The 27547-nt window shown below is 54.9% G+C and overlaps 1 protein-coding gene across 4 annotated transcripts in view; it reads left to right on the forward strand.

The window, feature by feature from the left end:
• The first annotated feature begins 1025 nt into the window (after positions 1-1025).
• Positions 1026-27547, forward strand: part of PLCG1 (phospholipase C gamma 1) — a 40733-nt gene continuing 14211 nt past the window's right edge. For all 4 annotated transcript variants that reach the window (XM_030288963.4, XM_030288965.4, XM_030288964.4 and 1 more), the window contains exons 1-9: positions 1026-1315; positions 18460-18612; positions 18979-19072; positions 19524-19571; positions 23803-23887; positions 24927-25010; positions 25181-25203; positions 26261-26333; positions 27341-27442. In XM_030288963.4, coding sequence (XP_030144823.2) covers positions 1114-1315; positions 18460-18612; positions 18979-19072; positions 19524-19571; positions 23803-23887; positions 24927-25010; positions 25181-25203; positions 26261-26333; positions 27341-27442 — 864 coding nt within the window. In that variant the 5' untranslated portion in view covers positions 1026-1113. The remainder of the gene's footprint in view (positions 1316-18459; positions 18613-18978; positions 19073-19523; positions 19572-23802; positions 23888-24926; positions 25011-25180; positions 25204-26260; positions 26334-27340; positions 27443-27547) is intronic.

Below are 27547 nucleotides of genomic sequence, written 5' to 3' on the forward strand. Positions count from 1 at the left end.
CTGGGATCCGTGTGGAGGAAACTACAGCAAACACAGACCTGGCTTCATCAACAAGCCACACCACGGTGCCAGCCATACAGAGGGCTCTGTCCCCAGGAAAAGCCACCGTGGGATGCAGTGTTGGAACTCCACACGTGCCACACCAGGATCCCACGAAAACCCTGCTGTGGGTGCTGGGGCCCTAAGGTATCCTGTGGGCTGTGTGGCCCACGGGGGACCTGCGGGGTGCAGGGTGGTCCCCGAGGTGTGCCATGGGGTGCAGAGTCCCTGATCCCCAGGGGTGCCATGGGGTGCAGAGTCCCCCAATCCCCAAGGGTGCCATGGGGTGCAGAGTCCCTGATCCCCAGGGTGCCACGGGGTGCAGAGTCCCCGATCCCCCGGGGGTGCCATGGGGTGGAGAATCCCTGATCCCCAGGGGTGCCATGGGGTGCAGAGTCCCCGATCCCCCGGGGGTGCCATGGGGTGCAGAATCCCTGATCCCCAGGGGTGCCATGGGGTGCAGAGTCCCCGATCCCCCGGGGGTGCCATGGGGTGCAGAATCCCTGATCCCCAGGGGTGCCATGGGGTGCAGAGTCCCCGATCCCCAGGGGTGCCATGGGGTGCAGAGTCCCTGATCCCCCAGGGGTGCCGGTGCCATGGGGTGCAGAGTCCCCGCTCCCCCAGAAGTCCCCCACGGTGCGGAGGGTCGCACGGTTCCCAGCGCGGTCTGTGGCACTGGCACCCCGCACCCCGCACGGGGCCGGGCTGTGCGGGGATGCTCCGAGCCCCGGGGCCGCAGCACCGGGAGCACCGGCAGCACCGGCGGCACCGGCAGCACCGGGAGCGCCGGCAGCACCGGGAGCGCCGGCGGCACCGGCAGCACCGGGAGCGCCGGCAGCACCGGGAGCACCGGTAGCACCGGCAGCACCGGGAGCGCGCTCCCGCACGCTGCGCGCCCGCCCTCCGCGCCGGCAGCGCTCCGCCCCTTCCCCTCCCTCCTCCTCCTCCTCCTCCTCCTTCCTCGCTCCTCCTCCTCCTCGCTCTCCTCCTCCTCCTCCTCCGCTCCCTCCCGCGGCGGCGGCGCGGGGCGCGGCGGGGCTCGGGCGCTCCCGCTCCCCTTTGTTCGCCGCGCCGATGGCGGCCGGGCCGGGCCCGGGCCCCGGGGCGCCCAGCGAGGCGGAGGCGGCGCAGCTCTGCCGCAGCTTGGAGGTGGGCACCGTCATGACCCTCTTCTACTCCAAAAAGTCGCAGCGACCCGAGCGGAAAACTTTCCAGGTGAAGCTGGAGACGCGGCAGGTCACCTGGAGCCGCGGCTCCGAGAAGGTGGAGGGGGCCGGTGAGTGCGCGGCGGAGCCCGGCGGGGAGGGGCGGCCGAGGGGCTCGGTGGCGAGGAGAGGGGGCACGACAAAATAATAAAATAAAATAAAAATAATGAACCTCCAGGCTCTCCGTGCCCGGCATCTCCCCGCGGGCAGCCTGGGGGGCGGAGAGGGCTGCGGGTCCCAGCGTGGGGCCGACCCGACCGCCCCGTGCGCGGGGGATGCGCGGGGGATGCGCGGGCCGGTACCGCCGCTGATCCCGCCCAGCGCCGCCTCCCAACTTTCCGCATCCCTGTTCGGCACCAGACTTCCCCTGGGATAAACGCGGTGTTTTCCCGGGTGGTGCCTTGGCGAGCAGCACCTAAGGGCGGTAGGGAACCTCAGAAGGAGGCAGGATTAGTGTGAGCCCTTTTGCGGTTGCACCTCGGAGCAACAGATGAGACCAAACGGAAAAGGTTAAACAGCAGGAAAACCAACCCAAAATATTGTGCTGTAGTTCCCGTCCTCTTCCCCGTTGCCCTCTGCGCATCAGCCGGAGGGTGCTGGCACAGGGTCAGGTGAGCCCCAGCCTCCTGTGCTGGATGGGGGTGAGGAGGACAGAGGAAAGGATGAAACCTGAGTGTAAAACCAGGTTTCTTATGCAGGGGTGTAAGGTGGGAAGGGGGTGAGATCTGGCATGCTCTGCACTCTTAAACTTGGTGTTGGTTTCCCAGGTTTTCTTAAATTATCCTTCCTGCCCCTGTGTGCACCGGCACAAGGACAGGGGCTCTGCTCTGTGTGGGACATGAGGAAGAGGGGACGTGCACGAAGGCCAAGTGGTGGGAGAGCTGGTGCTGGCTGTGGCACTGGCCTTCCCCACGCTGAGGGATGTGACAGAGGCCCAGCAAGGCCAGGGAGGGCTTGTCACCTCTCCTGGCAAGTGCTGCTGGTCCAGGATGGAAAGCTGGGATGCTGTTAGTACAAGGGGCTTTGATGAGGAAAGGGCATGGAGATGGTGGCCACATCTCTGTGGCAGGTCCACAGGATGCTAGTCTGGGGCTTTGGTTTGCCCTGAGACCCTTCGAGTCCTCTACCTTCCGCCCTGTGGTGTCTGCAGGCAGATCTGGAGGGAGTCTTTAGCATCTTGAGGATGTGAAGCTCCCCCATCTCTTTCTCAGAACGGCCTGTGGGAGTGATGAGGCAGTGTGAGAGGGAGGAGAGAGCAGCATTTTATTGACCCTGGGCTTGAGTTGTTCTCAAACTCAGGCAGATCAAATGTTGGTCTTGCTGGGGAGATTCTGGTCTTGGGCAGAGCCCACAGAACACGTGTGCCCATGGGGGACAGAGGTGTCTGCAAGGGTGGTTGTTCCTGGGGACAGACCTGGGTGTGTCCCTGTAACCTTTGGGGGAAATCTGGAGAACTGCAGTTTCTGTGCCAGAACTGTGGGCCTGACAATGATAAAGCCACGGCTGCAAGGAATTCTTGTGCTGTGCAGACATCCAAGAGCAGTGAAAGCAAAGAGAGCGTCCCAGGGACCGAGATGATTGTGTTTCTTTTAATGTCACAGAGGAAAATTCGTTGGGGCCTCTCTACTGTGCCACAGGGCAAGGTGTCTGGCCGGTGTTTTTGGGCTCTGGGCTCCCCATGTGTGCCTCCCAGTGCTCGTGGTGTTCCCACACCTCGTGTGACCGTCCCAAGTGGCCAGGTGGGCCTTGCTGGACACAGAGGACATCAGGCTGAAGAGCTGCTATATCTTCAGCCCCATCTCTCTGATGCCAGATGCTTTCCCCATGGCATCCTCTCTCACCAGAGCAACTCACCCTGCCCTCAGTCCCCTCCTCTGGTGTCACCCAGCACCCTGAGCTCACAGGGCTGAGGAGCAGAGCTTTGCTTTAACACTTCCTGGACAGAACTGTGGGGCTCAGCTGGAAATACCAGCCTGTGTACACAAATAGTGCCTGGGTTTCTAGGCAGGCAAGGCAAAGCCATGGGATCGATGGCCAGCAGTACCAGGTTCTTGGCCAGCTTCCCTATTTTTATCTGGATGTGCTTTCTGGGCAGAAAGAGGATGCCTGGGAAAAGCTGGGTGTGTGACAGCTCCACTTCAAGGTATTCCCCTCCTGGCTCATCCCCTTGAGGTCAACATTGCCACGGCCATGGTGGGAAACAGAGAACCAGAGGGGGAATAATCTGGAGTTGAGCTCATTCCTTTCAGTGCAGGGCATGGGCAATGACTGATCCAGTTCTCCCCATGAAGACAAGCCATGCCAGCACAGGGAGCAGTAGGTTGGGGCTGGTAGGGAGACTGGGTTTTACTTTTTGTGGTGGTTCTGGTTTGGCCTCAACTTGCACTATGAGGAGAGTAGCCAGCTCTCAGGGGGTGAGGTGTTCCTTCCCATGGAGCAGCATCTTCTCCAAATGGTGTCTGGGGACTTAGAGATCAAATATTGCTGTGTCCATGGGTCAGTAATGGATGTTCTTGTGTTTTTTGAGAGCTGGAGACCACTAGGGAGTTTTAGACTGCTCTGGATGCATGTTAAATGTCTAAGTAGGAATGATTCTGGGGTTTTATCCATTTCAGAGCAGGTGAACATCCATGGTATGTTGCATATGGAGGTTTTGGGCTCAGGGCATGTCTGTGGGGATGGCCATGTCTTGGTGAGGTCTCCATGGACACCAGCGGCAGAGGATCTGTGCCCCTTTCTCTGCTCCTGGTGGGCTGTGCAGAAAGGAGATGTGTGTTTGTCCCAGAGAGGGATGGGGAGGATGGGGGACCTGGTTCCATGGCTGACAGTGTTGGGAAGAGCACAGCCCCTGTGGCTGCAGCTTGGGAAGCTCCTGTTGCATGGTGGGCAGTGCATGGAGGGACAGAGGTCAGCTGCACGTGGGCTAAAGCTGCAGTGTGCCAGGAGGAGAGGGTTCCTCGGTGTGGTGGTGCACATTTTGGAGCTTTGCCATCACTGTCAGAGGTGTCTTGGAGCAGCTGCTGCCCCAGGATCTGCGGGGGCTGGTCTGTCAGTACTTCTGATCTCTGCAACTTCAGTTCTTTGCCTTGAAAACAACCTTTGGGTGGTGCTTGGCTTTCTGTGCACACTGATGTGGAGCTTAGAGGGGAGCAGAACCTGAGCAGCCTGAAGATCACCCCACTGCTGGAGAGAGGTCCAGGGAGCCCCTGTCCTCTCTGCTTTTGGTGCCTTAACAGCCTGGTGCTGTGGGTCTGAGTTCCCTCCCTCTGCCTTGCTGCTGTGCCCAGAGGTGATGTGCCACCTTTACTTCAAGTTACTGAAGCCAGCAGGGTCTGACTGGCCTCTGCAAGGAACTTTTGGCACTTGAGGACAATGCTCTCTGTGCTTCAGCATCTCCTGACAGCAGTGAGGTGGGAGCAGCCTGTGAGATGTGGCACCTGGGGCATGGCTCAGTGGTGGGCCTGGCAGTGCTGGGTTCATGGTTGGACTGGGTGGTCTCAGAGGACTTTTCCTACCCTAATGATTCTGTGATCATCACCACATGTGCTGCAGATGGACAGGTAACCAGCTGGCCTCACTGGCCACCATGGAGCTGCCCAGCCTTGCCTGCCCACGAGGCAGGGACGGAGGGCAGAGAGCCCGTGCTGGTGTGACAGCCCTCTCCTCGTGCCCCGCTTTGTGACCCTTGTGTAGCGCTTTGTGAGCGCTGCATAAAGACACTGTGTGTCCCCCACTCTGCCCTCCGTGAGCAGGGCTCCAGCCAGCTGGGCTGCCACACCAGAGCCTCTTCTCTTGGACAGGACCTGCTCCTCCCTGAGCTCTGCAGCTCTCGCCAGAGTTTCGAGAATCTCCCTGAGCTGAGGGATGGGGAGGAGGGATAAGCTCCCCTGGGCAGAAAGCCTTTCCCTTTCCAAAGCAGTTGCCTCCTTCTCCTGTACTTCTTCAAAACTGTGCAAAACTCAATCCCGGTTTGTGCCAAAAAAGGGCTTTTTTTTTCAATTACTACTTGTTTTTATTCATAGGGTTCCAGCCAGGTTTAATTACCAACTCATTGCTTTCTTGCTAATCAACTCTGCAGAGGGCCTGGCTGCTACAATAGGAGGAGTGCTAGTAATTTTCTATTCTTTTTGTTAAGCACACAGAGCAAAGTAGAGCTAATCCCTCAAGTCAGTTGTCTTTCATGCATTTATTTTTTTTTTAAACTTCCTGTGTTAACTGATTCTTTATTTTTAATAAAAAAGGGTCTTGCATTCTTACCTTCTCATGTTGGGGGGTTATAGGCCAGCTTCAAATTGAACAGTTTGCCTTGAAACACGTCAGAAAATTTAGAGAGTTTGCTCAGAGAGTGAGCTGAAAATTTGGAGCAGATGTTTGTTTTATAGGGGAGAGAGAGGGGAAAAAAAAACTACCTCACAAAAACCCTGGTTGCATTCTTGCTTTCAGTGAAATGAGCTCAGTCCCTTGGAGGTGGAGAAAAGCTATTGCCTGTGTAAAAGAAAAGAAATGAGCTGTAAAATATTAATGCAAAGTGGCTCTGAAGTGTGGCTCGTACTCGCCTGGGCCGTTTCGAGCACCAGCCTCTTTCATTAGTCCACTGGGGCACAGCTTCTTTAATTATGTTTTTTTGGGGCCATTTGCTTAAGCTGAGGAGCTTGAAGCTCTTAAGAAACAAGTGAGCCAGAAATGGTTTTCAAGGATAAAATAACTTCAGAGTGAGCTCCTCTTGGGGTGCAGGATGGCTCCTGCGCTGGAGGGTCCCCTCCTGCTCCTCCAGCCATGGATGCAGGATGCAGCCCCTGCAGTGGCAGGACTGGGAGGAGGGAGCTCCCCCTGAGGTGCCTGGAGCAGGGGTGGGAAGGGGAGAGCGTGGCTTGTGACTGTCGGGATGGTTGAAGCTTCCCCTGCTTCAACACTCTGCTGTGGGAGTTCTTGAGGGCAGGTTTTTTGTGCCCCCCTTCCTGCCAGCAAGGGCATTTATGCTACCCACAAAGCAAGTGAGCTCTGCTCTGCCTTCACCTCCAAACTGAGACAGCCTCTTCCCTCACTTCACATCCCTTTGTCATCCCAGCTTTACTCTTGGTAGCATCTTCCAGGAGGAGCGGGTTAGAAAACCCCTCCCCATGCAGTAGGACATGTCACCTCCTCCATTGGCATCTCAAAAGCTTCTCTGCAACCTGGAGAGCAGCTGGAAGTTGGCTGGCTGGTGTTTTCCTCCAGTACCTGCACCCACGTCATCCATCCATCTGGTTCCTTCCTCTGCCAGTTAGCCACGTGGAAGGAATTGGCTTATGGGGTTCAAGCCCACTAATTAGAATGTGCTGGAGAGGTTTTGCAAAGTCTTGGACTGATTATTTCTCACCAACATCAAGGGGCTGAGTTTTTCAGGGCTTGGCTTTCTCCTTGCCATGGCTGGACACCATGTGTGGCAGCGGGAGCACCCGAGTGAGCTGGATCTGAACATCTGGCCTTGCAGAGCGTGTGCCAAGAGGTGCCACGCTCAGCTCTGTCACCTCCCGTCACTGGGGGCTGTTCTGCTGGGGGATTTTGTACAGGATTTCAGTGTGCCCCATTTCCATGCTGAGGAGCTGAGCCAGCAGCTGCCCAGCGCAGTCTGGGATCTCTCCACTGCTCTGTTTGAGCTGCCTTGCCTGCACAGTGGGGTGGTGGGGATGGTCCTCCTTATCTCAAAGGTTTGCTGCCTCCTTATCTGATGGCAGTGGCTGCCCTGTGAACACCCCCAGGACATGCTGACTGTCAGCCATGCCCATGGCCTGTCCCTGTCCCCTGAGAGCAGGCGTGTGACCTCCTGCATATCTTGCAGATTGCAGACACAGGAGGAAAGGCTCCACAGCCTTGAGTCAGTGCTAAAGTCCCCAGCCCTGAGTGCTGTGTATGGCAGGGCAGGCTTGGCCAGTGAGCTGCCCAGGAGAGCAGACTTGGTGTAAATTCTGTGTTCCTGGGAACCTGGGCACTGCTCTTGGGCTGGGACCTTTCTCTCCAGAGAGCACTGGGGCTGTTGTGTCCTTTTGGAGCTGACCCACATCAAAGTGTGCTGTGGTGGGCAGCCTGGCCAGGATGTAAAACTTGGGAACCCTTGGAATGGAGCAGGAGCTCTCAGAACAGACCCTCACGTACAGTTTTGGCTACATCACACAAACTTCTCTTGAGCTGCAGCAGCTCAGCCTCTGGATGGCAGCTTCAGAAGCTGCTGGAGGTGGAACACGTTTGATTGTGTGTCCAACTCCTCCATCTCTGCTGAACTGGGATCCTGCTGGGGTTGCTTGACAGACAGTTTGTGCTGAGCTTCTCATCCAGGCTGGCAGGAGCTGTGAGCTGCTTTGAGACCAGCCTGTGGTTGCTGTCCTGCAGGAACACCCCAGCCCCACACTGGTAGGTGAAGAGGCCAGCAGTGACAGTGTGTGCTGAATGCTGGCTCAGCCAAGAGCTGGGCTGGTGGCTCTGGGCTCAGAGGTGTGTGACAGTGGCTCTGGGAGCCGTGTGGGCTGGCAGGGCTGCAGCCAGCCCCTGTGCTGTGTCCCTGTCCTGAGCTGCTGCAGGTTCTGCGAGACCCAGTGTAAAGCTCACAGTGAAGGAGGGTGTGGGGAGCCCAGGAAGAACTTGCAGCATGTGGTGAGGAGGTGTGGGCCTTTGAGCACAGCAAACCTGAGCAGCTCTGAGTTATAAACCATTGGCTGCGCCTCACCATATAGTAGAAGGAAATGGGTGAAGTCAGTGGAGAAGAATTTTTTACTTTTCTAGTGTTCTCTGAGGTTTAAGGGCACTAGAAATCAGAAAATTTTGAAGTTTTTACAATGCTTTTGGAAAGTTCCTCCCACATCCTCCCTCTTTGCCCTTGGCCAAACAGGCTTGGCAAGTGGGTGTTGGAACTAGAGGGATACCTGTCTAGAGGGGGATAAAAGGAGAGAGCAGCTCTGGGTGTTCAACAGATGTACAGCAGCTGAAGGAGAGAGCTGTGTGGTGCCTGACATCTGGGGATGCTCACAGAAACCTGTAGGGCTCCTCAGCTCCCCTGGTCGTGCTGGCTGCTGCTGCTGCCCCATATGTGACCAGCTGAACACCCAGCCCATCCCTGGCAGTGGCTGTGTCCTGCCTGCACAGGGGAGGCTGCCTGGGTGATCTCATGGCTTTTTCCTGCTCATCTGTTCCGCCGAGCGTGGTTTTGCTGCGGAGGTGTTACATCAGACCACGGTGGGAGAGTGTGTTCCAGACCAGGGAGAGCCCTCAGGAAGGGACATGGTGACAGCAGCCATTCCTCAAGGGACTCTGCAGTGCTGGAAAAATCTCTCCTTCTAAATGGTTTGGGTATTCTTATTTTGAACAAAGTGCTGTTTTAGATGGAAAAAGCTTTTTGACACTGATTCCAATGAGAAACTTCCTCATTTCTGAGAATTTCAGCCTTTCTGGAGTTCCCCCAGCACTTGGAACTCTAGGCCAGGGCTGTCTGCTTCTGAGCTGCCAGGCTCATGCCTCCTGTCCCAGGTGTCCTTATCTCTGAGTACCTTGCTGGCTCTGGATCTGTCCTTGTCATCTGTTGAACACCTTGATGCCCTGGGTGGCAGGAGGATTCAGGCTTGTGGAGCACCCAAACAGCCATGGGCTGATGTCTCTAGCAGAAGCTGGCCACGCTATGGCTGTACAAATCAGCAGAGCTTTAGGATGCTGCCAGCCCATACTCTGAGTCTCTGTGATTTTCAGACTGCTTTTTAGTTCCATCTCTGCTGTCCCTGTGGTCTGGTGGCTCTTTAGCCTGATATGGGGTCCTGAATTTGGCTGGCTGGGGAGCCATGGAAAGCCTTTCAGAATCTGGGATGGACCTCTCCCTTGTTTTCCTCTGCAGGTCCTCCCTTCTGTTTTTAAACATTTGTGGCTCTGAGGTTTGGGTCAGTCCCTCCTTGTGCTGTCAGTAGGGTGTCCCAGAGCGTTCCTGGCTGTCCGAGCCAGGCAAACCCATGGTGCTGGTTTAAAATCATCCCAGGGAAGGTCATGGTCCAGCACATGCTCTCCTCTGATGCGAGATGTTCTGCTGAGCTGTTTGCCCACTGGCCTTAAGGATGGCCAAAAGCCACAGCAGAAGGGGCAGGACTGTGACTTACAGGTTGTGCTTTTTCCCAACACATTACAAACACATTTATTTTCTTTTTCTTGGAATGTGACTCTTTTTTTTTTTTCTTGCTTTAACATATGGAATCCCAGAGCTGTGCTGCCTTGTGTTTGCAGCCCACCCCCAGCCTTTATCCATATGGAGGGGTGTGCAAGACTCCTGCCTTCCCAGTCGTGGTCCTTTGGGAAGTGACCTACTGCCTGAAGTATCTTGGGGACAAAGGTTGCCATTTCTGCTAGCTCCAAACTCCATCCCCCAGGAGCTGGGTGTGTGGTGTGTCCCCTGCACAGCCAGGATCCCACAGGAGGGATGGCTGCAGGAGGGCTGCTGTGCTCTGGTCACACAGCCACGCTGTGGGTGCTCTGCTGCCTCCTGACTCTGGGAGCCGCTCCAGCTATCCTGCTCTCCATCTGCTGGAGCCCCTCTGATTCCCTCTGGGATCTCCTGGGATCCCATGCTGCTCCCTCTGGGCATCACCCGTGGAGCTGGAAATCCCCCCATCCAGGAGGGCTGTCCCTGCAGGCTGTGCTCTGCCGGGAGCTGGGCACAACAGCTGCCTGAGAGTCCTTTTCCTGTTTACTTGCTCCCAGAAGTGCTGATGGTGTGGCGATTAAAGGACATCCCCCCTGCATGTGCCAGTGCATCCTTCATCCCTCCTGCTGCTCCTCCTCACCTCAGGTGGAGTAATTCTCAGCCCAGGTCAGGCGGGGCTGGCTGCAGGTGGGGCTTGGCCGTGCTGGGAGCAGGGAATGTCCGAGAGGACTTTCACCCCCTTGGCTCCCTGCCCTGGAGATCTGTGCCCCATAAACCTGCTTCCCAGCTGGCAGCAGGTGGGGCAGGGGCTGCCTGGGTTTGTTTGCTGAGCATTTGGACACTGCCTGTCGAGGTCCTTCTTGGTGTGAGGCTCTCGTGCCCCTGGCTCATCAGAGCAGAGCACAGAGCCTGCTGCCTCGTCTCTCCGAGCTCCTGTGCTTGGATACTTGCCCTTAGACATCACTCCTCCATCTCTGGCTCCTCTTGCCAGGCTTCCAGGGCACTCTGGATACCCTCCTTCTCTCCTGAGCTTGCAGTCCTTGTCCTGTTCATCCCTGCCAGCTCACAGCCCTCCTCAGCTTCAGAAGACCCAAAAGCTGTGTCACTGATTCCAGAGCAGACCCCAGGCAGTGCCAGGGCAGTGGGGAGCTGACTCTGCTTGTCTCTATGTCCCAGCAAAGCAGCAGAAATTGATTTTTATTGGTTTTTTTTTCCCTCTTCTATGTCTCTCATGTCCTGTAGTGCCTATTCTCAAGGTCTTGCTGCTAGCTGGATTATTGTCTGTAACCTCCAGTAGCTCAGGCTCTGGGGCACGTTATGAAGAGCTCTAGAAGTGAGGAAATGAAATTTTTGAAGCATTGATACATCAGGTTTGATATGAAACATGGAACATGTTGGGTACAAACAGGAAGAGGTCTCCAGTTCTGGGGGCCAAATAAATCCCAGCTGAGGTCATTAAAAAAAAACAGTCCCAAGTGGTTTCACACATCACCATGAGCTTCTGCTTCTCCCCCATAAACTGAAAATGCTGTCAGTGTCTGCTCAGTGCCTGGACATCCTCAGTTGGATGGTGCTGTGAGGAAGTGCCATTGGCTGGTTATGCCCCAAAATCTTGCCTTGGCATTGGAAGGTGAAACCAGCTCAGGGAGGTCCCACCAGGGTTAGTGCAGATAGAGCAAATCTGGTGGAAAGGGAAGAGGAGAGTCACTGTTTCCATGTCTAACCACTTTGGGACAGGTTTGATTTCTCCAGCAGCTGCTCTGATAACTTTCTGTCTGTCTGGTGTGTGGTGGGGTGGGTAGAAGCGACTCAGGTGGAGAATCCAAGGAGGAGGAGGTGACAGGAGGAGGTGACAGGAGGAGGTGCCTCTGTATTTAGTGGTTGAGGTGGTCCAGCCCGTGGTCCTCTCTGCAGACAGTGGCACAGAGGGAGATCGAGGGGAGGGCACACATCTGGAATTCACATCTGTGCTGTGGCAAATACTCAACCCTGCTGGTCTCAGAACAGCTTTTGAGTTGAGCATGGGATAGGGAGGGGTCACTGTGGTGACCTCAAACAGCTCAGCAGCAGTTGGGATCCTCATCCTTCTCTTCCCAGTGTTGCTCTCACACTGCAGAGTTCAAACCCTGGTAGGGACAGGGACAAGCCACTTCCCTGCTGCCCACTGAGGGCTCTGGCCAGCAGAACCCAGCTGAGGGCTCTGGCCAGCAGAACCCAGCTGAGGGCTCTGGCCAGCAGAACCCAGCTGAGGGCTCTGGGCAGCAGAACCCAGCTGAGGGCTCTGGCCAGCAGATCCCAGCTGAGGGCTCTGGCCAGCAGAGCCCAGCTGAGGATTCTGGGCAGCAGAGCCCAGCTGAGGGCTCTGGCCAGCAGAACCCAGCTGGGGGTTCTGGCCAGCAGATCCCAGCTGAGGGCTCTGGCCAGCAAGCATCTCTGCTGTAAATCGCTGTCACGGGAACTTGGTTGCATCGACTGCTGGGGTGGATGAAAACTGAGTCACAGCATTTAAACATCACTGACATTTCCTGCCGCTGTGACAAATCTTTTCTGTCATTTGGTTTTCACTCCTTGCCTTTGTGCCCTGTCCTGGCACTTCAGTTGCTTTGTGACAGGGCATGGCCCCTGGGCATGGAAGTTGGGAAGGTGTCTTTCTTGAGTGCAGAAATCCCCAAAATGCTCCAAGGAGATTTTGCTGCTGTTGGACACTCAGGTCCCCAGATCCACCTCTGCCAGGGTTTCCTCAGTGGCCCTGCCAGGCTCCCAGCTGCCAGGCTGTGAGCTGTGCATTCAGAACTGCTGGATTGCCACCTCGGCCCTTCTGCCCTGCTTGGTTTCTGCCAATCTGCTTGGTCCCATCCCCATCCCCTCACTGGCAGTGAGCACTCTGGCTGGCTGAGAGTCTGGGGACATCAGTGACCCTGTAAGGTCCAGGAGGGGCATGCTGAGACTTTGCACAGAAGGGTTCCCTGTTCAGCCCTTCCATGAAGGACCTGCCCAGAGAGCAGCTTCCTTCAGCCTCTCACCCTCTTCCATGCTGACACACAGCATGTATTGAGCTGCCTCATCAATCTGTCCCTGCCCACCTCTGGCTCTCCTTGCAGCTCTAAGATCTTCCCTGGAGGGAGGAAAAGTGGCAGAGGCAGGAGCTGTGCTCACAGATCTTCATCCCGTTCTCCCTCCAGTTTATTTTGCTCCTTAAAGGTCATTTAATTTCTTACCTTGGCAGGGCTGAGGGGGATGGAACCTGCCATGCCATGCAGCAGAAAGGTCACCTTGGGGTGGACTGGGGAGCCTTCCCTGGGAAGGCTGTCCAGAGCACCAGTGCTGAGCTTCCCCTTTCCAGCTGAGTCAGTGGAACTTTGTGCCTCTCAGACAGGGCAATGACTGAAGGGTCTCACTGCTGGCTGCCACCAGCCTGAGTTCATCTGGGACAGGGACACCAACGTCTTCAGAGCAGCGTCTGTGGAAGCAGAAACTGTGGCTTTGCCTCAGCTGGAGCAGCTCTGCCTCTCTTTGGGGTGGAAATGTGCTCCTGCGTCCTGTATGGTGACAGTGCAACAAGTCCATGGCTCTCAGAGGTGCCAGCCTTGAATGTGGCACTGGGTACCACCAGCAGCCCTGGATGCCCAGCTTGGGATTTGGTACAAAACCCCACAGCTCCACAAGGACAAAATTTCCATGAAGGACAAGAGGAAGCCCCAGCACATTCCGGTATTGCTGGAGCCCTCACCTGGCATTTGCCATCTGCTGCCTGTCTCCTTCAGCTCCCCACTGGCTGTGGGCAGAGGCTGTGAGGTAGCAGCATCCTGCTTTGCTCACTTGGAGGATCAGCTTTGGTTTTTGACGCATATTTTCTTGCAGCTGAGGGGGAGTGGGAGAGATGTGCCGATGATAACGGGTCAGGCAGCTGCCAGCCCACAGCTGCCTCTGATTCTCACATCAAGAGGATGTTCAAGAGCTCTTGAAGGCCACCTGCACGAGGCTGATGCCTGGGAAGAGGCCACGGTGCCCTGCAGAAGCCATGTCTGGGCAGGACCTCTGCCTCCCTGCTCCAGCCCTAACGTGGATGTCTGTGGGGTGGAGGAGGGGAGGTCTCGTCCTCACATCCTCTCAGCAGCATCTCCTAATCTCCCTGCACATCTCCTGCAGCTTCCTCTGCAGGAGATAAGGATTTAGTGGGGGTGAGCAGGGGAGGGAGAATAGGAGCTCAGAAGCCACAGGACATGTGATGGGGGGCACAGCAGAGGCTGTGGCAGGCAGAGGCTCGGGCAGGAAGCCCCGGTGCCCACAGAGCAGCCAGCACATCCCCACGTGCCCTGCGTGGGCTGCCCAGGGCACACTGCTGGCACTGCTGCCCCTTCCCAGGTGGTGTTCAAGCTCCCTGCCAGATCCTCTCACTCCACATCGAGTGACAGGATTGCTGAGAGGATCCAGCCTAGCCCCAGTCACCCTGGCTAGTCAGGAACTCCCCGTTGTCCCATCTCCAGCCCACTGAGCTATTCTTCCCCACAGCATCTCCCCTCCCAAGGTGCTTTCTGCATGGATGTTGCTGGCACTGGGGTAGTGATACTGAGACAAGTGCTTCATAGCAAAATCCAGTGGCTTGGAGCAAAAAATCCAGTTTGCTGATGCAGGTGAGATGAAGCACCTTGTCAGAGCAACCTGAGACACAGCTGAGCTGAGTCTGGAGGGGAAAATAGCTCTGCCTGCTTCTTTTCCTGAGGCAGAGGTACCACCTGTGTGTTGTAGCAGCAAGAGCAGTGGGACCCACTGATCCCCTGGGCACCAGGATGGCTCCTCCCTGGGACAACAAGGGAAGTGAGGGGATGTTTTATGTGGATTTGAGTGCTTAACTGAAACGGCTGAGTTCCTTTTAGTTCACAGGGGGTGAGGGATGCTCTGGGGCACAGGGTGCTGCTGCTTTGGTGATTGTTGGCCTCGGTGGATGGCTCAGCCATGCTCCCTGCCCTCTGAAAAACCAGTTAAGGTCAAATGAGAGACCTCAGCTGGTTTCTTGCTGTCCTGTCTGGATAAGCCATCTCTTAATGGCACTGGCTCTTCCTCTGGAAACCCGATAGCCGCTGCTGAGCAGGAGGGGGATGTGGTAACCTTGTCTTCCCCTGAGCAGGGATGTTCAGTTCACCCTTGCTGTGCCTGCTCTGGGCTTGTCGATGAGGGGAAGCTGTGGCCTTGAGAGGCTGAGCTGTTGTCACTCTGAACACCAACACTAATGTGACATGCAAAGGGGATGTTCCTTAATGGGTGCGACAGACGTGTCCTAAGAGCCACCCTAATTCCCAGGCCGTGCCAAAGCCCAGCTCAGCGGGGCCTGCCCGGCTGGATGGGGCTGGATGGGGCTGGATGGGGCTGGATGGGCAGCCTAGGCTGGGCTCCAGACTGAGCGGTGCTGAGGGCCCTGGCCCCCGGCCAGCCCAGCACTTAGAGTTCCCGGGGGAGCTGTGGTGGGTTTTTGTCCTTCTTGCAGGCGGTGTTGGGTTGCAGCAGCAGAGCCAGGGCAGGACTGCTGGTGGGGGAACACCAGCAGGTGAGCCAGGATCCTCCTCAGGGCTCCTGCAGCTCCTGCCGGCCACTGCTGCCCCAAATGTCCACTTCAGGGGGATTCCACTGAAGTATTAAAAGGGAGGTGGCACTGCTTTGCCATTGCACAATAGATTTTTCTTCTGTTTTACTCACATACACGTCTTTTTCCTCTTTCTCCCCAGGGGCCACTTGACCCTCTGGTGCCCCTTCCAGTGATGGGAAGCCTGGGGATGACCACATGGCTGTGCTCAGTGGGATCCACAATGCTAAATAGCAGGAAGACTCTTTTTTTAACCTCTTTTTCTTTGCCAGAATGAGTAGGCTGGAGGCTTTTCCGCTGCCCCCGGGCAGGATCAGTCCATGTCAGCCAGCTGAGGTCGGGCTGGGCTGGCAGTGACCCCGTGGCTCTCACTGCACCATTTCTCCCCAGGGAGACACAGACCCAGCAAAGCCTGTTGAGGGGGTGGATGTTTGCTTGGAGGCTGTCCCTGATAAATCCATACTGGAAAGTAATCTGGCTAAATGCTCTTTTTGTCAGGTTTTAAATTTTTTTAAAAAAATTAATCAGTTTTCCATCTTTCCAAAAATCCTCTGGAGGTGGCGATTTTGCAACCCACAGAGTTTGTTCCAGGCTGTCCTTATCCTTACACGTTACAACACCCTATCCATCAGCGGGTAAATGAGGCTTGGATGAAGTTTCAGTTTTAAATGACTTCAAGGGTGGGTCTGGTTTTCATGTAACCAGAGGGTAATTTGGTGGGATTTTTTCTGACATGGTGAGGGAGGTGGATCTGGGGTCAATTTTTTCTTTCTGATGCAACCCACTCCTGCTGCAAGAGGGATCTTTGCCCAGAAGTGACTTTTTTTTCTTTTTTTTTTTCAGTGCTGGAGACAAAGGGAGGGCCAGGCTGTTTCTTCTGGCAGTGGGCTGCAGGGAAGTTTGGGAGGTTATGAAGGGCACAACTGTTTGTAGAGCCATGGGATGGCTCAGTGTGCACTGTGGAACCGTGTGGGGAGCTCAGAGCATCTCTGGACTGGATGGGCTTTGCTGCCTCCTTCCCGGAGCCTCTCCTGGCTCCTGCCTGCACACCCGCCCAGGAGGGCTGGAGAGGAGCCAGCCCATTCCAGGCTCCAATCTCATCCTCTGCTCATCCACCCCTGCTTGCTGCTGGCTCTCCTCTGGGGCATCCAGCTCTGCCAGGCTGCAGCAGGGTTCATATTCCATCAGAGAGCTTCCCTCTGCCTCTGCCATCGCCGTGGGACCAGGTTCTTCCTCTCTTGCCACATCCCAGAGGGATAAGGACCAGTTTGTACACTCTGCCTCCCCAGCACGCCCTGGGAGAGGGCAGCTCGGGGAGGAGATGTGGCTCACCTTGGTGACAGGGGACTTGTCCTCAAAGGGCTTGCCCCAGGTCACCTGCCCAGGTGTGCCTGTGGAGCTGGGACCCCACCAGGTGCTCAACCCCGTGTCTTTGCCCACATCCTTGGTAAGCCTTTCCCAGCAAGGACTCGAGGTGCAGCCCCAGGGTGGGACACGTGGCACCACTGATGGGAAACTCGCTGGTGCTGAGCAGGGCAGAGCCTGCAGAGTGTTCTGTGAGACTTGGGCTCCAGCAAAATCCCTCTGCCCTGCTTTCCCTGGTGGCTCCTGTGCTTCCAGAGGGAGGGCTGGTGCAGGGCAGCCTCGGTCAGCCCTGGCTGCTTGGGGATGGTGCCATTTGTGCTTGCTGGGCTTCCTGCTCAGGGTCACTTCCTTCCAGCTGCCAGGGGCTGGCAGGGTGCTGGGGGCGAGGCTGCTGTGCTGCACAAGCCAAACCCCAGCTGCCTTCCCCAGCACACTCAGGCAGGTTTGGGAGGGCGAGAGAGAGGAGCAAGCAGCTGCAAGTATGCGTGGGCTGGAGGTTCCTGCCTGATCCTCAGGAAGGCTGCCCTTTGCCCCAGGAATTCCCTGCGTGCTTTTGTCCTTGATAAGCACCTCACTTGCTCCGGGGCTCTCTCCACTGCGTGGATTTTGGGTATGCACTTTGTAACACCAGCTTTGCCTCGCTGGGTAGTAACCTGCTGGTGCTCTGAGCAGGGAGGGGTGAGCACAGGGCACAGCCAGCTCTGCAGCATCCCAATATGCTTGCAAAGGCAGGGCAGGAATATTCCAGCACCTTCCTTTGGTAGTTATTACCTGTTAAATTACCATGGAAAGTCATCTGACATGTTTTCCCCCACTGCATCCTCCAAGGACAGGATTAGCCTTCAACCCCACTGTATGTGTCCTGGATGCAAAGACCTGAGCTGTGATATGGGTTTTTCCAGGCTAAAGTAACCTGCTGTGTCCCTAGGGATAGGAGCACATGGGTAAGGTTATGGCAGGGCATGCTAATATTTGAGCTGCCGGACAGCTCCTTTCCAAAGGGCAGATGATGCCTCAAAAAGTCACATTCTTATTTTAGGAAACTTGTCTGTTCTTCCTTTGCAGCCCCAAGGAACTGGGTCTTTCTATGCTCTTGTCACAACTTGATGAGCATTGAAGGGTTATTAGATTCATAGAATATCCTGAGCTGGGAGGGACCCATCAGGATCATGAAGTCCAGCTCCTGGCTCTGCACAGGACACCCCCAAAATTCATAGGGTGTCCTGAGGCAGGCAGTGAGCAGGCTGCTGCTGTCTCCAGGTGCACCCGCAGGATCCAACAGAGGATCCCACATTCTTTGTGCTTTACAAGTCCTCCCAAAGTCAATCCCTGCCTTGCTGTGGGTTTGGAGAGAGTATCATCTCTCATGAGGCAGTTTGGTGCTGTGGGTGATGGGCAGGTCACATTTCTGTCTAGTTTTAAACTGCAGTAAACAGAAATGAAAGGCGAGATGATCCACAGTGAGTGCAGTAAGTGGAGTTTAATTGGGATGAATTACATGCCAGGTTTGCAGTCGTCTCCGTCCTGCATTGTTCAGAAGCATCATCTGCTTTGGAAATGTGACTCAGAAATGTTGTTATTTGATTCCCACGAGCATTTAAGAAACTCTTTTTCCAGGAAGCAAAAATTCTTGGGTTTGGGTTGGGTTTCGTTGTTGTGTTTTTGTTTTGGGTTTTTTTTTTTTTTTTTTCTTGCTGATGCTGTTGTTTTCTCTTTGTTCTATGGCAATAGGAGTCCTTTCCCAGAATTTCCTCTGGGGAGGGAGGCTATGAGATGCTTCCTTATCAGTGTCTCTTCAGCTCCTTCTCCTTGCTTAGCACTAATGCTCCAGCATGCTCACAGCTGCCCCTTTCCTGGGATCTCTGGGGGGGAGACATGCAGCCATTTTTGGGGAACACAGAGGTAACTGGGGGGTTCTGGCTGGGGAAACCTCTTAGGAAATGGTAGGAGGGGGCTGTGCTTACAGGGCTTAGGCCTGGGGCTGCCATCATGCCATAGGTGCTAACCCAGCTCTTCAGATGACTAAATCCACTTATCTGTGCCCTTCCTTCTCCAATGCCCTGGGAATTCCAAGCTATTCCCTGAAGGTCTCCTTTGCTTTCCCTTTCTCGTAGTGGATATTCGTGAGATCAAAGAGATCCGTCCAGGCAGGAACTCCCGTGATTTTGACCGCTACCAGGAGGATCCGTGTTTCCGACCTGACCACTCGCACTGCTTCGTTGTCCTCTACGGCACCGAATTCCGGCTGAAGACCCTCAGCTTGCAGGGTAAACTTCTCCTGGCCTGGGCTTGTGCCAGGCAGGGTTGAGCCAGAACTTCATCCTCACAGGGCTCAAGCAGTTTTGCTGCTTGGGGACAAAGATAACTCTGAGTTGTTGGGAACTGGAGGGGGAGGGAGTGGGACAAACAGGGGAAAGAGGTCCAGCCAGCCACATCCATCCCACGGGAGGGGAGCAGGAGCTTGGCAGGGAGAGGAGCCAGCCAGAGCATCTGCGTGGCAAGGAAATGTTACCAGAAGGGGGATGAAGCAAGGAGTAGGGCATGTAAGGTGCTGGGGATAGTCCCAAGAGGTTTGGGTTGGTGATCAAGCCTGTGTGTCCCTTCTTCCCCCTTCTCCTGTGCATTTTCTACAGCCACTTCTGAGGATGAGGTCAATATGTGGATCAAGGGGCTGAACTGGCTGGTGGCAGACACGCTGAGGGCACCCACCCCCCTGCAGATTGAAAGGTGAGGAAAGCCTGTCCTTTTCCTGCATTTGTTTTCTTATTTCTCCCTTCTGTCTGTTTTGACTGAAAAAGGTGAGCACAGTGACATCTCATTCCCTCTCTGAGCTGAGCTGACCCAGCACTTCTGCCTCTGCACTCCAGAAGCTTCTTCCTGCTGACCCCAGCGTTTGATCTCATGCATCAGGGAGAAGGAGTTTTACCACAAATTGATGTTTCCCTGTCTGCACAGCCGGTGTTATCTGTAGCACTTCAGTGCAGAGGCATTTTTAAAGCAGAACTTGTATGAAAATAGGGTAGGCTGCCTGTGAAAGGGGGCAGAGCCGGGTTCTCTGGTGGGAAGGAGGGATGTGGGAGTGGATGGTGGGGCACTGAGCATCTTCCAGAGAGAGGCTGGAGCAGGGGCTGGTTGTTGAGGAGCTGAGTGTGTGCCTGTTTGTGCCTTCCCTGTGCAGGTGGCTCCGGAAGCAGTTCTACTCCCTGGATCGCAACCGGGAGGACAGGTAAGGAGGGAGAAACTGCAGTCCTGTTCAGGGGAGGGTTTGAGCTGGAAGGGTTCACCTTTGACTTGAAACCCCAGCCTCTGGGCTTTCTGTTGGGTTCTTTAGGCTTTTAATGCTCATTTCCAAGGAACCTTAATCCAAGTCCCAAACTTCCCTTTTCACTGAATTAAAAGAAGTATTAAAAAGCTGTCTTGTTTTCCTGACCTATTTCTCAGCTGTTTAGACCCAATAACCCCCTGAGAGCCCACAGCTGTGAACCACCTTTCCCCCACCTGGCACCACCCAAGGAAGCAGACATCAAAGAGCCAAGAGGCAGTTCAGGGCACCCCATCAGGGCTGAACTGGGTTGTGTTTATTACTCTCCACTTTGTTTGTTCTATTCTCCTTTTCTGAGGCCCATAAGGGCATGGATCATCCCACTGCTTGGCTTGTGGGGCTCTTGGGTGAGTACTTAGTGTGTCCTAGCAAGTAAAATGTCATGCTTGGCCTGAGGAGGTGAGGGAAGGGAATTGGGTCATGATTCACCATGAGATAAGGGAGGGGACATTTTCCTGTTGGGAGGTGAGTTCCACCGCACTCTGCTCTCTGTCCCACTGCCATCACCAGTTTTCCAGTCCCAGTGCTGGCTCTTACTGAGCTGCTGTTGTTTGCCTCCTTCCATCGTGGGCCATGCTTCCCCCCTGTGATGTTAACTGAGCCCATTAACCTTTCAGCATTGATTCCTGCGTTAATGTGCTCCCCTGGGGGCATCAGCCGTGCTGGATCCCACCTGCCCCTTTTCCAGGCTCTGTTGTCCAGAGAGGGCTGCCTGGAGAACACTGGGGTCCAGAGCATCCTCTGCTTTGTCCTTGCTGTGACCCCCCCCAGGACAGGCAGCCAGGGCACCAATTGAGCCTGTCCAGGAGCAGGGCAGGACTGTGCTGCATGGGGCAGGTCCTGCTGCACTGGACATTTTTGCCTTTGCAGTGATTTATAGTGTGGTGTGACGAGAGCTGGGTGCTCGGGGATTTTGTGGAGGAGGGATAAATCCCCACAGAGGCAGAAAGGGAAGAAGAGGAGCTTTAATCTGTTGCAGCTGCTCTGCATGAGCCACACACCTTTCAAATCCAGGCTTGGGTTGTATGCACAGTGGTGACTGGGCACAGTATTTCCTAATTCTGCAGTGGAGAGCACTGAGGCAGGTGCAGGGGTAGCTATGTGGAGGTTTTGGAGGAGGATGGCAGGAAAAGTGGAAATAATTGGTCCTTTTTTCCCTCTGGTTATGCAGTAAAACTGATGAAATGTTATCCCAGCAGTACAAAAGGAAATTGCATGTATAGATCAGTCTGCCCAAGGCAGGTCAGCAGAGCTGACAGCCAGCCTGTTGCATCCCTGTTGTTTCTATTGATATCATCTTTCTATTAGCATTTAGAATTAAAGCAGCAAAATCCAATATATTCCTTACCTGTCACCCACAGGGAGAGGTTTCAGTGCAAAACCCTTAATTAGGAGAGCTGCTGCTCCAGCCCAGGCAGTGAGAGGAGAAAACATCAACAGAAGGGATGTGAAAAGATTTGGGGTCTTCCCATTAACAAACATTTTACAAGCACCCATGTGTTTTCTGCAAGGTAGAGGCTACAGTTACGTGACATACACATCTCCTGGATTAAGTCTTGGCCCCTGTGAGGCATTTCAGCATTAAATTTAATGTCAGTGAGCTGTTTGCTTTTGCTTCTCAGCCTGGAAGTGGGTTTTCAAAGGGAACAGTGAGTTGTGATTTTCTTTTAAAAAAACCCCACTTGCACACCATCCTTGATCCTTTGCAGAGCAGATAGGGTTTTGGCAGCTGCAGAAATCATTCCCAGCATTTGTGAACCCCATGCCTCAGCCTCTTGTGCTGGAGCCCTTTCTTCTCTCTGCCTTCCCCTGCTGGGGGCCGGGCCATCCCTGTTTCCACTGGCTGCTGGCCCTTTGGGTATTTGTTTTTCCAAGGGAGGTTAGGTGGAAAGAGCAGGATAACAGGATGCTGGGGTTTTTTTTCCTAATTGCTGTGGAGGAGACTGTTTCACCTCTGTCCAGGAGAGCTGCCCATGGCTGGGAGCAGCATTTTCAGCACTGAGGGCTGGCAGGGGAATGTTTCCATCCTCTGTGAGAGGGCTGGGCCTTTGGCCTGTTTGTCATGAAACCTTAAAAATTGTTCCATAGGAAAAAAAATCAGTTTATTTTGTTTTCACTTTCTAGTCTGAAAATACTACTAAGCTGTTTATCCAAGGTCTGCAGCACTTTAAGATGATGAATAACACACAATAAATAAAATCCTTCCATACCCTGTCCTCCTCCTGCAGCCAAGAGGGAAATGCTGGTCACAGCTCTGACAGGGCTTGCTCTTGTCACAGCAGCGAGCAGGGCTGTGCTCCAGCACCTCCTGTGAAACAGCTCAGCATCACCAGAGCTGAGTGTCAGCTCCAGCGAGTCTCCAGGGATGGCTGCTGCTGGTTCTGCTCTTCCAGCCTCTCCTGCTCTTCTTCCATGAGCTTTTTTTGCAGTCTCATGCTCTCACCAAGGAGGGATTGCTGCTGGGCAGCCCTGGGGACTCTGTGTGTCCTGTTGGGGTCCCTGTTGGGAGCAGCTGTTCCATGCTGTGGTTCTGACATGTGAGGGCATCTCTCGCTGTGCTCCTGGCTCACTCCACACATTTCTCTGTCACCCAGGACCCCATAGCTGGGACCCGGGGGGTCACACAGCACCCTGCACATGACTATGGGTGCTGGGTGTGTTGGAGAAGGGAAAGGGCAGGATCTCCTGCCCAGAACACTCACTGTGAGTCCCCAGGGTAACTTCACCTGCCCAGGGAGGCAGAGGTGCAGGGGAGATCCTCGTGCTCATGTGTGTTGCTGACTGTACAGCCATGAGGGAAGGGGAGGCTGGGGCCACTTCTCAGTCTTCTTTTCCTTCTTTTTCTTTTTCTGTTCTGCCAGTGAGTGGCAGGACACTGCAAAGTGCTTGGATGGGCGGGTGCTGGCCTTGGGCACGGCACAGGAGCTGGGCCAGGTCTGCTGTGGCCGTGTGTGTGTGTCCCCAGGGCTCTGAGCCCAGGAACAAGGACAAGGGCTCTCTGTGTCCCACGGGCTGCCAGCCCTGCTCTCTGCAGCGCCTGACACCAGCTGCTTTCTCCTCTCCGTGGAGCTCTCTCCATCCCTCCTCCTTCCTGTGCTGCTTGAGATCACCCTGCTTTCAGGGAAGAGGGTAAAAAAGATGTCACATGTGAATGCACCGTGCACCTGGGTTAAATCCCCTGTGCAGGACATCTTCCCTGGTATTTTTATATTTGCACCCCAAAGCCATAAGGATTTCCAGGCTTTTCCTATGCTTTGTGTGATGGGGGAGCATCCTGCAGGATCCTGTGTTCCCATGTGCTCAGTGGGGGACAGAAGCACCATCTGTGATTGCAGGGGTGGACTCCCAGGGCTTGCTTTTAAGGCAGGAGCTGCCAGAAAATGATTGGACACAGACCCCTCAGCTTCTAAATCCTGCAGATGGGAGGCATCCTCATTTTTCCTTGCTGCAGGCCTGGTGCCCCATGTGGGGACAGCTGTGGAACAGGCAAGGGCAGCCCAGAGCTCCTTCCTGCCTGTCTCTGCCTGCTGGGGTGTGGGATCCTGCTCAGGGTTGGCACTGGAGCTTTCCCTGGTCTGGGAACAGCACCTTTGGTGTGGAGGGCTTTAGGGAGCCTGCACTCCCTGCCTGCAGCGTGTGTGGCTGGGAGAGCACAGCTGGGCACGACGTGGCAGTGCTGTGCCTGTGGCTGGGGACCAAAAATGCCTTTTTTTCCTTTCCTTAAGATAAAACTAGCTGAGTCCTAACCACTTAGAGAGCCTGTCCTCCAGCAGGCCAGGGAGTGGGTTTTGGAAGGGAGTTGGTCACCCAGCATCCATGTTGGGGCACAGATACTTGAAAAATGCTTCTTCCTGGTCGTTCATTTGAAGCAGTGGGTGCTGCCTGTGGGTGCTGGGCTCACCCTGCTCTGTCAGGAGTTGCAGGAGCAGTGTTTGCAGTCCCCACTGACATCCCCATCTCTCTCTGCTCCCACACCTTCCCTGCTGTTCCCAGCCTCAGCATCTCTGGGCTCACGCGTCCATCCTTGTGTCACAGCTGATGTCCCTTTGGGCACGGCCTCTCTGTGCATGTTCCAGCCCCAGGGAGAGCCCCCCTCCATCCCAGACCTCCTGAAGATGTCTCCCCTCTCTCCCAGGATCTCTGCCAAGGATCTGAAGAACATGCTGTCCCAGGTCAACTACCGGGTCCCCAACATGAGGTTCCTGCGGGAGAGACTCACGGTGAGCGTGCGACCCCTTTGCTCTCCCCCTCAGCACTGGGGACCCTCAGCAGCCCATTGCCTGCCTTTGAGCAAAACCTGCCGCTGGTTAAACTCCCAGGGAGTGTTTGCATACTGCAGAGCCTCCCAGCCTTTCCTGGGAGGGCCCCCACCCACGGTGGTGACTGAAGAGGTGCCAGCTCCCACTGGGTGCCGCGCCCTGGCCCATTTGTGGCCAGCACTCTCTCCTTACCCCACCCTGCCTCCCACACTCCCCTCATTGCTCCTGGCCCCAGTCATGAGCTGCTGCTGGTGGGGCAGAGTGCAGACCAGCTACCAGGTCCTGTACACTGCTCTGGCACCCACTGCCAGCGAGCGATGCTCTGCCAGCATCACCACTGACCCGGGGATGAAGGGGCATCTCCTTCCTGCCAGCACAGAACTCCAAGGCCGAAGAGTGGTGTATCCAAAGGAAGCACACACTTTGGGTCTTGCAGTTTCCAGATGCTTCAGAGACTCTGGGCAAACAAAAAAATCAAATTATCCTTTTTTAAGTATTCAGTAAGTGGTGACATTTATCAGTGTGTGGGTTGCCTTCATGTGGGTGAGCTTGGGGAATTGTGAAACTCATTTTAGATGTGCCTGTGCCCTGGGCACTGCAGGGTCCTGCTGGCCCTGGCAGAGACTGAGGCAGATTTGTTAAGATGGGAAAAACCCTCTAAAATCATTGAGTCCAAGCATTACCCAGCACTGCCATGTCTACTAAACCATATCCCCAAGTGGAACATGTTTTTTGAGCACCTGCAGGGATGGTGACTCCACCACTGCCTGGGCCACCAGTTCCAATGCCTGACCACTGTTTTAATGATTTTTTAAAAATCTCCAATCTAATCCTCCCCTGGCACAACTTGAGGCTGTTGTGCGGGAGGCAAAGTCTGAACAGGTTTTGGCCTTTTTCTCCCCCTTCTTTCCCCTGGGATACTGGTGGGGAGAGACATTCCTTAAGCCATGCAGAGTTACCTGTGGCCTCTGTAAGAGCTCTGGTTTGATTTGTTTTTCAGGATGTGGAGCAGAGGAACGGGGACATCACGTACGGGCAGTTTGCACAGCTCTACCGCAGCCTGATGTTCAGCGCCCAGAAAACCGTAAGAGCTGAATTCTCCAGGGGAGGAGAGGGAAGGGAGAAACCATATTTGTTACTGGGCATTCTCAATTAATTGACTTTTTAACCCTGCTGCCCTCAGGGTGAGCTCTTCTCTTGGGAGTAAAGAAGTTACTGAGTGCAAACCTAATGCTTGTGCTCCTTCTTTTGCAGATGGATGTCCCGTTCTTGGAAAGGTGGATAATTCTTTGTGTTTTCTGTGCAAGGGACTGTTCTCTTTTGCTCCATAACATGCTTTGGGGCCTGCAGCAGCATGTTGGGATGAGGCATTATGCACTCTTCCTGCTCCTGTGCTACCTGTGGCTCTGTGCTCTGAACAAGCATCATTGCTGTAGGCACTTTAGCTCGGGGCAGGGAGGGCTCTCTCCCCCCAGACACCCCAGTGAGATCCAGCTCAGGTCAGTTGGTTGATGTGAAGTGATCAGACCTCGAGCCATCTCCCAGGGATTATGCTTGTGGTGGCTGCAGAGTCTTCCCCACCCAGGCAGTGCCTCTGGTGCCGTTGCCAGCTGTGCCCTTCCCTGCCCTCTGCTCACCTTGGCTGTGATAGAAAGAGCTTGAATTTAGACACAGGAGCTAAAGAGTGAAAGACTTACTGACTTCTCCGGGTAATTCCCAATGGTTTCCTTCCTTTTTTTCCTATAACCATAGAAAAGAGATGTCAGGAGCCTGAGCAGACCATCTGGCTCATCCCTCTGCCCAGGGCAGCCAGCACTGCCCAGTCCACTTTGGATTTTGTGGTGTTAGTGCTCAGCATGGCCCTTGGCTGTCCATTGTGACTTAGAGCAGTCATGGACCAGTCTCTCGAGATTATCAGCTACAAACAGTTCCCTTCTTCATTCCCTGTGTCTTGTCTCCATGTTCTCTGCATACCTGTAGGTCTGTGCTGTCTGCAGTCACCCCTTAACTGCCCTGCACCTATTTAATTCTTTACACTCAGGTTCAAACCACACCCTCTATTTTTTTTTTTTCACTAATCCATCCCTCTAATGGTTTTTGCTTCCCTTCACCAGAGTTTAATGTTATCATGCCCATGTCAGTGTGAACCCTGTACTGTTCCTGGAGTAGTCCCTGTTCTGAGGTGTGGACATGTGTTTGCTCTGCTCAGCTCTCTGCTCCTTCAGCACTGCATGCTCAGGGCACATCTGGCTGCACTGCCAGGGAGGTGGCAGATGGCATCTCAGTGATGTGCTGCACTGGTGACTGAAACTTCTCTCTCTCTCTGCTTGTCAGGGGTGCAGAAAGGTCTGAGCACTTCAGGGTGTCGCTGCTGGAGCTGCAGAAGTTTTTGCTGGAGTACCAGAGGGTGAGCTCAGCACAGGCAGTGGGAGGGACAATGGGGGAGGCACTGGTGACGTTGGGGGTCCAGTGCTCCGAGGGCAGCCTTGCTGTGGGGCTGGGATGACTGGGCTGTGGGCTGCTCTGCCTGGCACAGCTCACCCTTCTGGAGCAGGAGGAGTTGTAGGGGAGGTGCTGGGGAGGGCAAACCTGAACTCAGCTGGGCACCATGGCCAGAAAAGGAACCAGGAGGTCTGGGAGGAGTGGGGGTCCCAAGAGGCAGGAACTGATCAGTGGAGGCTGACCCAGTCCCCGCGACCTCAGCTGGTTACCAAAGGTTTGCTGCAGCCAAGAAGTCATGTCCATCCTGTTGTCCAGGAGGTGTCAGCAGTTCCTGAGGAGCAGCTGGTGGATTCAGCTGCCCATTCTTCAATATAAAAGCAACCTTGGGTCACTCAGCAAGCACAGCATGCATGTGCAGACACCCATGCAGTCACCAGCAGTGCATTTGTGGGCAGCACAGACCCCCTGGCTCTTGCCAGGTTCCTGCCTCATTGCTGGTCTCCTCCAGGAGGGCAGGGCAGGCTGGCAGGAGCACTGCCATGGCTTGTGGCTCCTGATCTGCCCTGTCCCCCCCTGCCACCTCCCTGCCTGCGGTCTGCAGCCAGCAGGGAGTTAACCAGTGGGGAGATGCAGTGTTTTGGTGGCTAATGAAAGAAACTCAGGGTGAGAGAGCCAAAGGAAGCTGGGTTGGCTTCTGCTGCTGAAGGAGGGAGGGATGGCAGATGTTGTTCAAGGAGCTATCAGAGAGAAAAACGCATGGCATTGAGAAAATGAAGCCCACTCAGAAGCAGGGCAGAGTTCCTCCTTGTGTGCTATGCAGCATTTGTGCTGACAGCTGAGTTCCTGGCAGAGATGGTCTTGCATCAAAAACCACCTCCTTAATGGTTAAAACTTCGAACTGGATGAGCTGCATGTGGTTTGCAGCAATGCATTCTGAAATGGTTTCTTTTATGTCTCCCCTGGGCTTTGCAGGAGCTCTGGGCTGCAGATACCCTTCAGGTACAGGAATTCATGTTCAACTTCCTGAGAGACCCTTTGAGGGAGATTGACGAGCCTTATTTCTCCCTGGACGAAGTAAGACACCTTGAAGGTGGCGTGTGTGGAGTGGGGTGATGCAGGGGATGACATCCCTGGTGTGATGTCTGCTGTGGTGGGACAGCTCTGCTGTCTGTGCCTTTG

This window comes from Taeniopygia guttata, chromosome 20 (genome assembly GCF_048771995.1).
Source record: "Taeniopygia guttata chromosome 20, bTaeGut7.mat, whole genome shotgun sequence".
In the NCBI taxonomy this organism is placed as follows: domain Eukaryota; kingdom Metazoa; phylum Chordata; class Aves; order Passeriformes; family Estrildidae; genus Taeniopygia; species Taeniopygia guttata.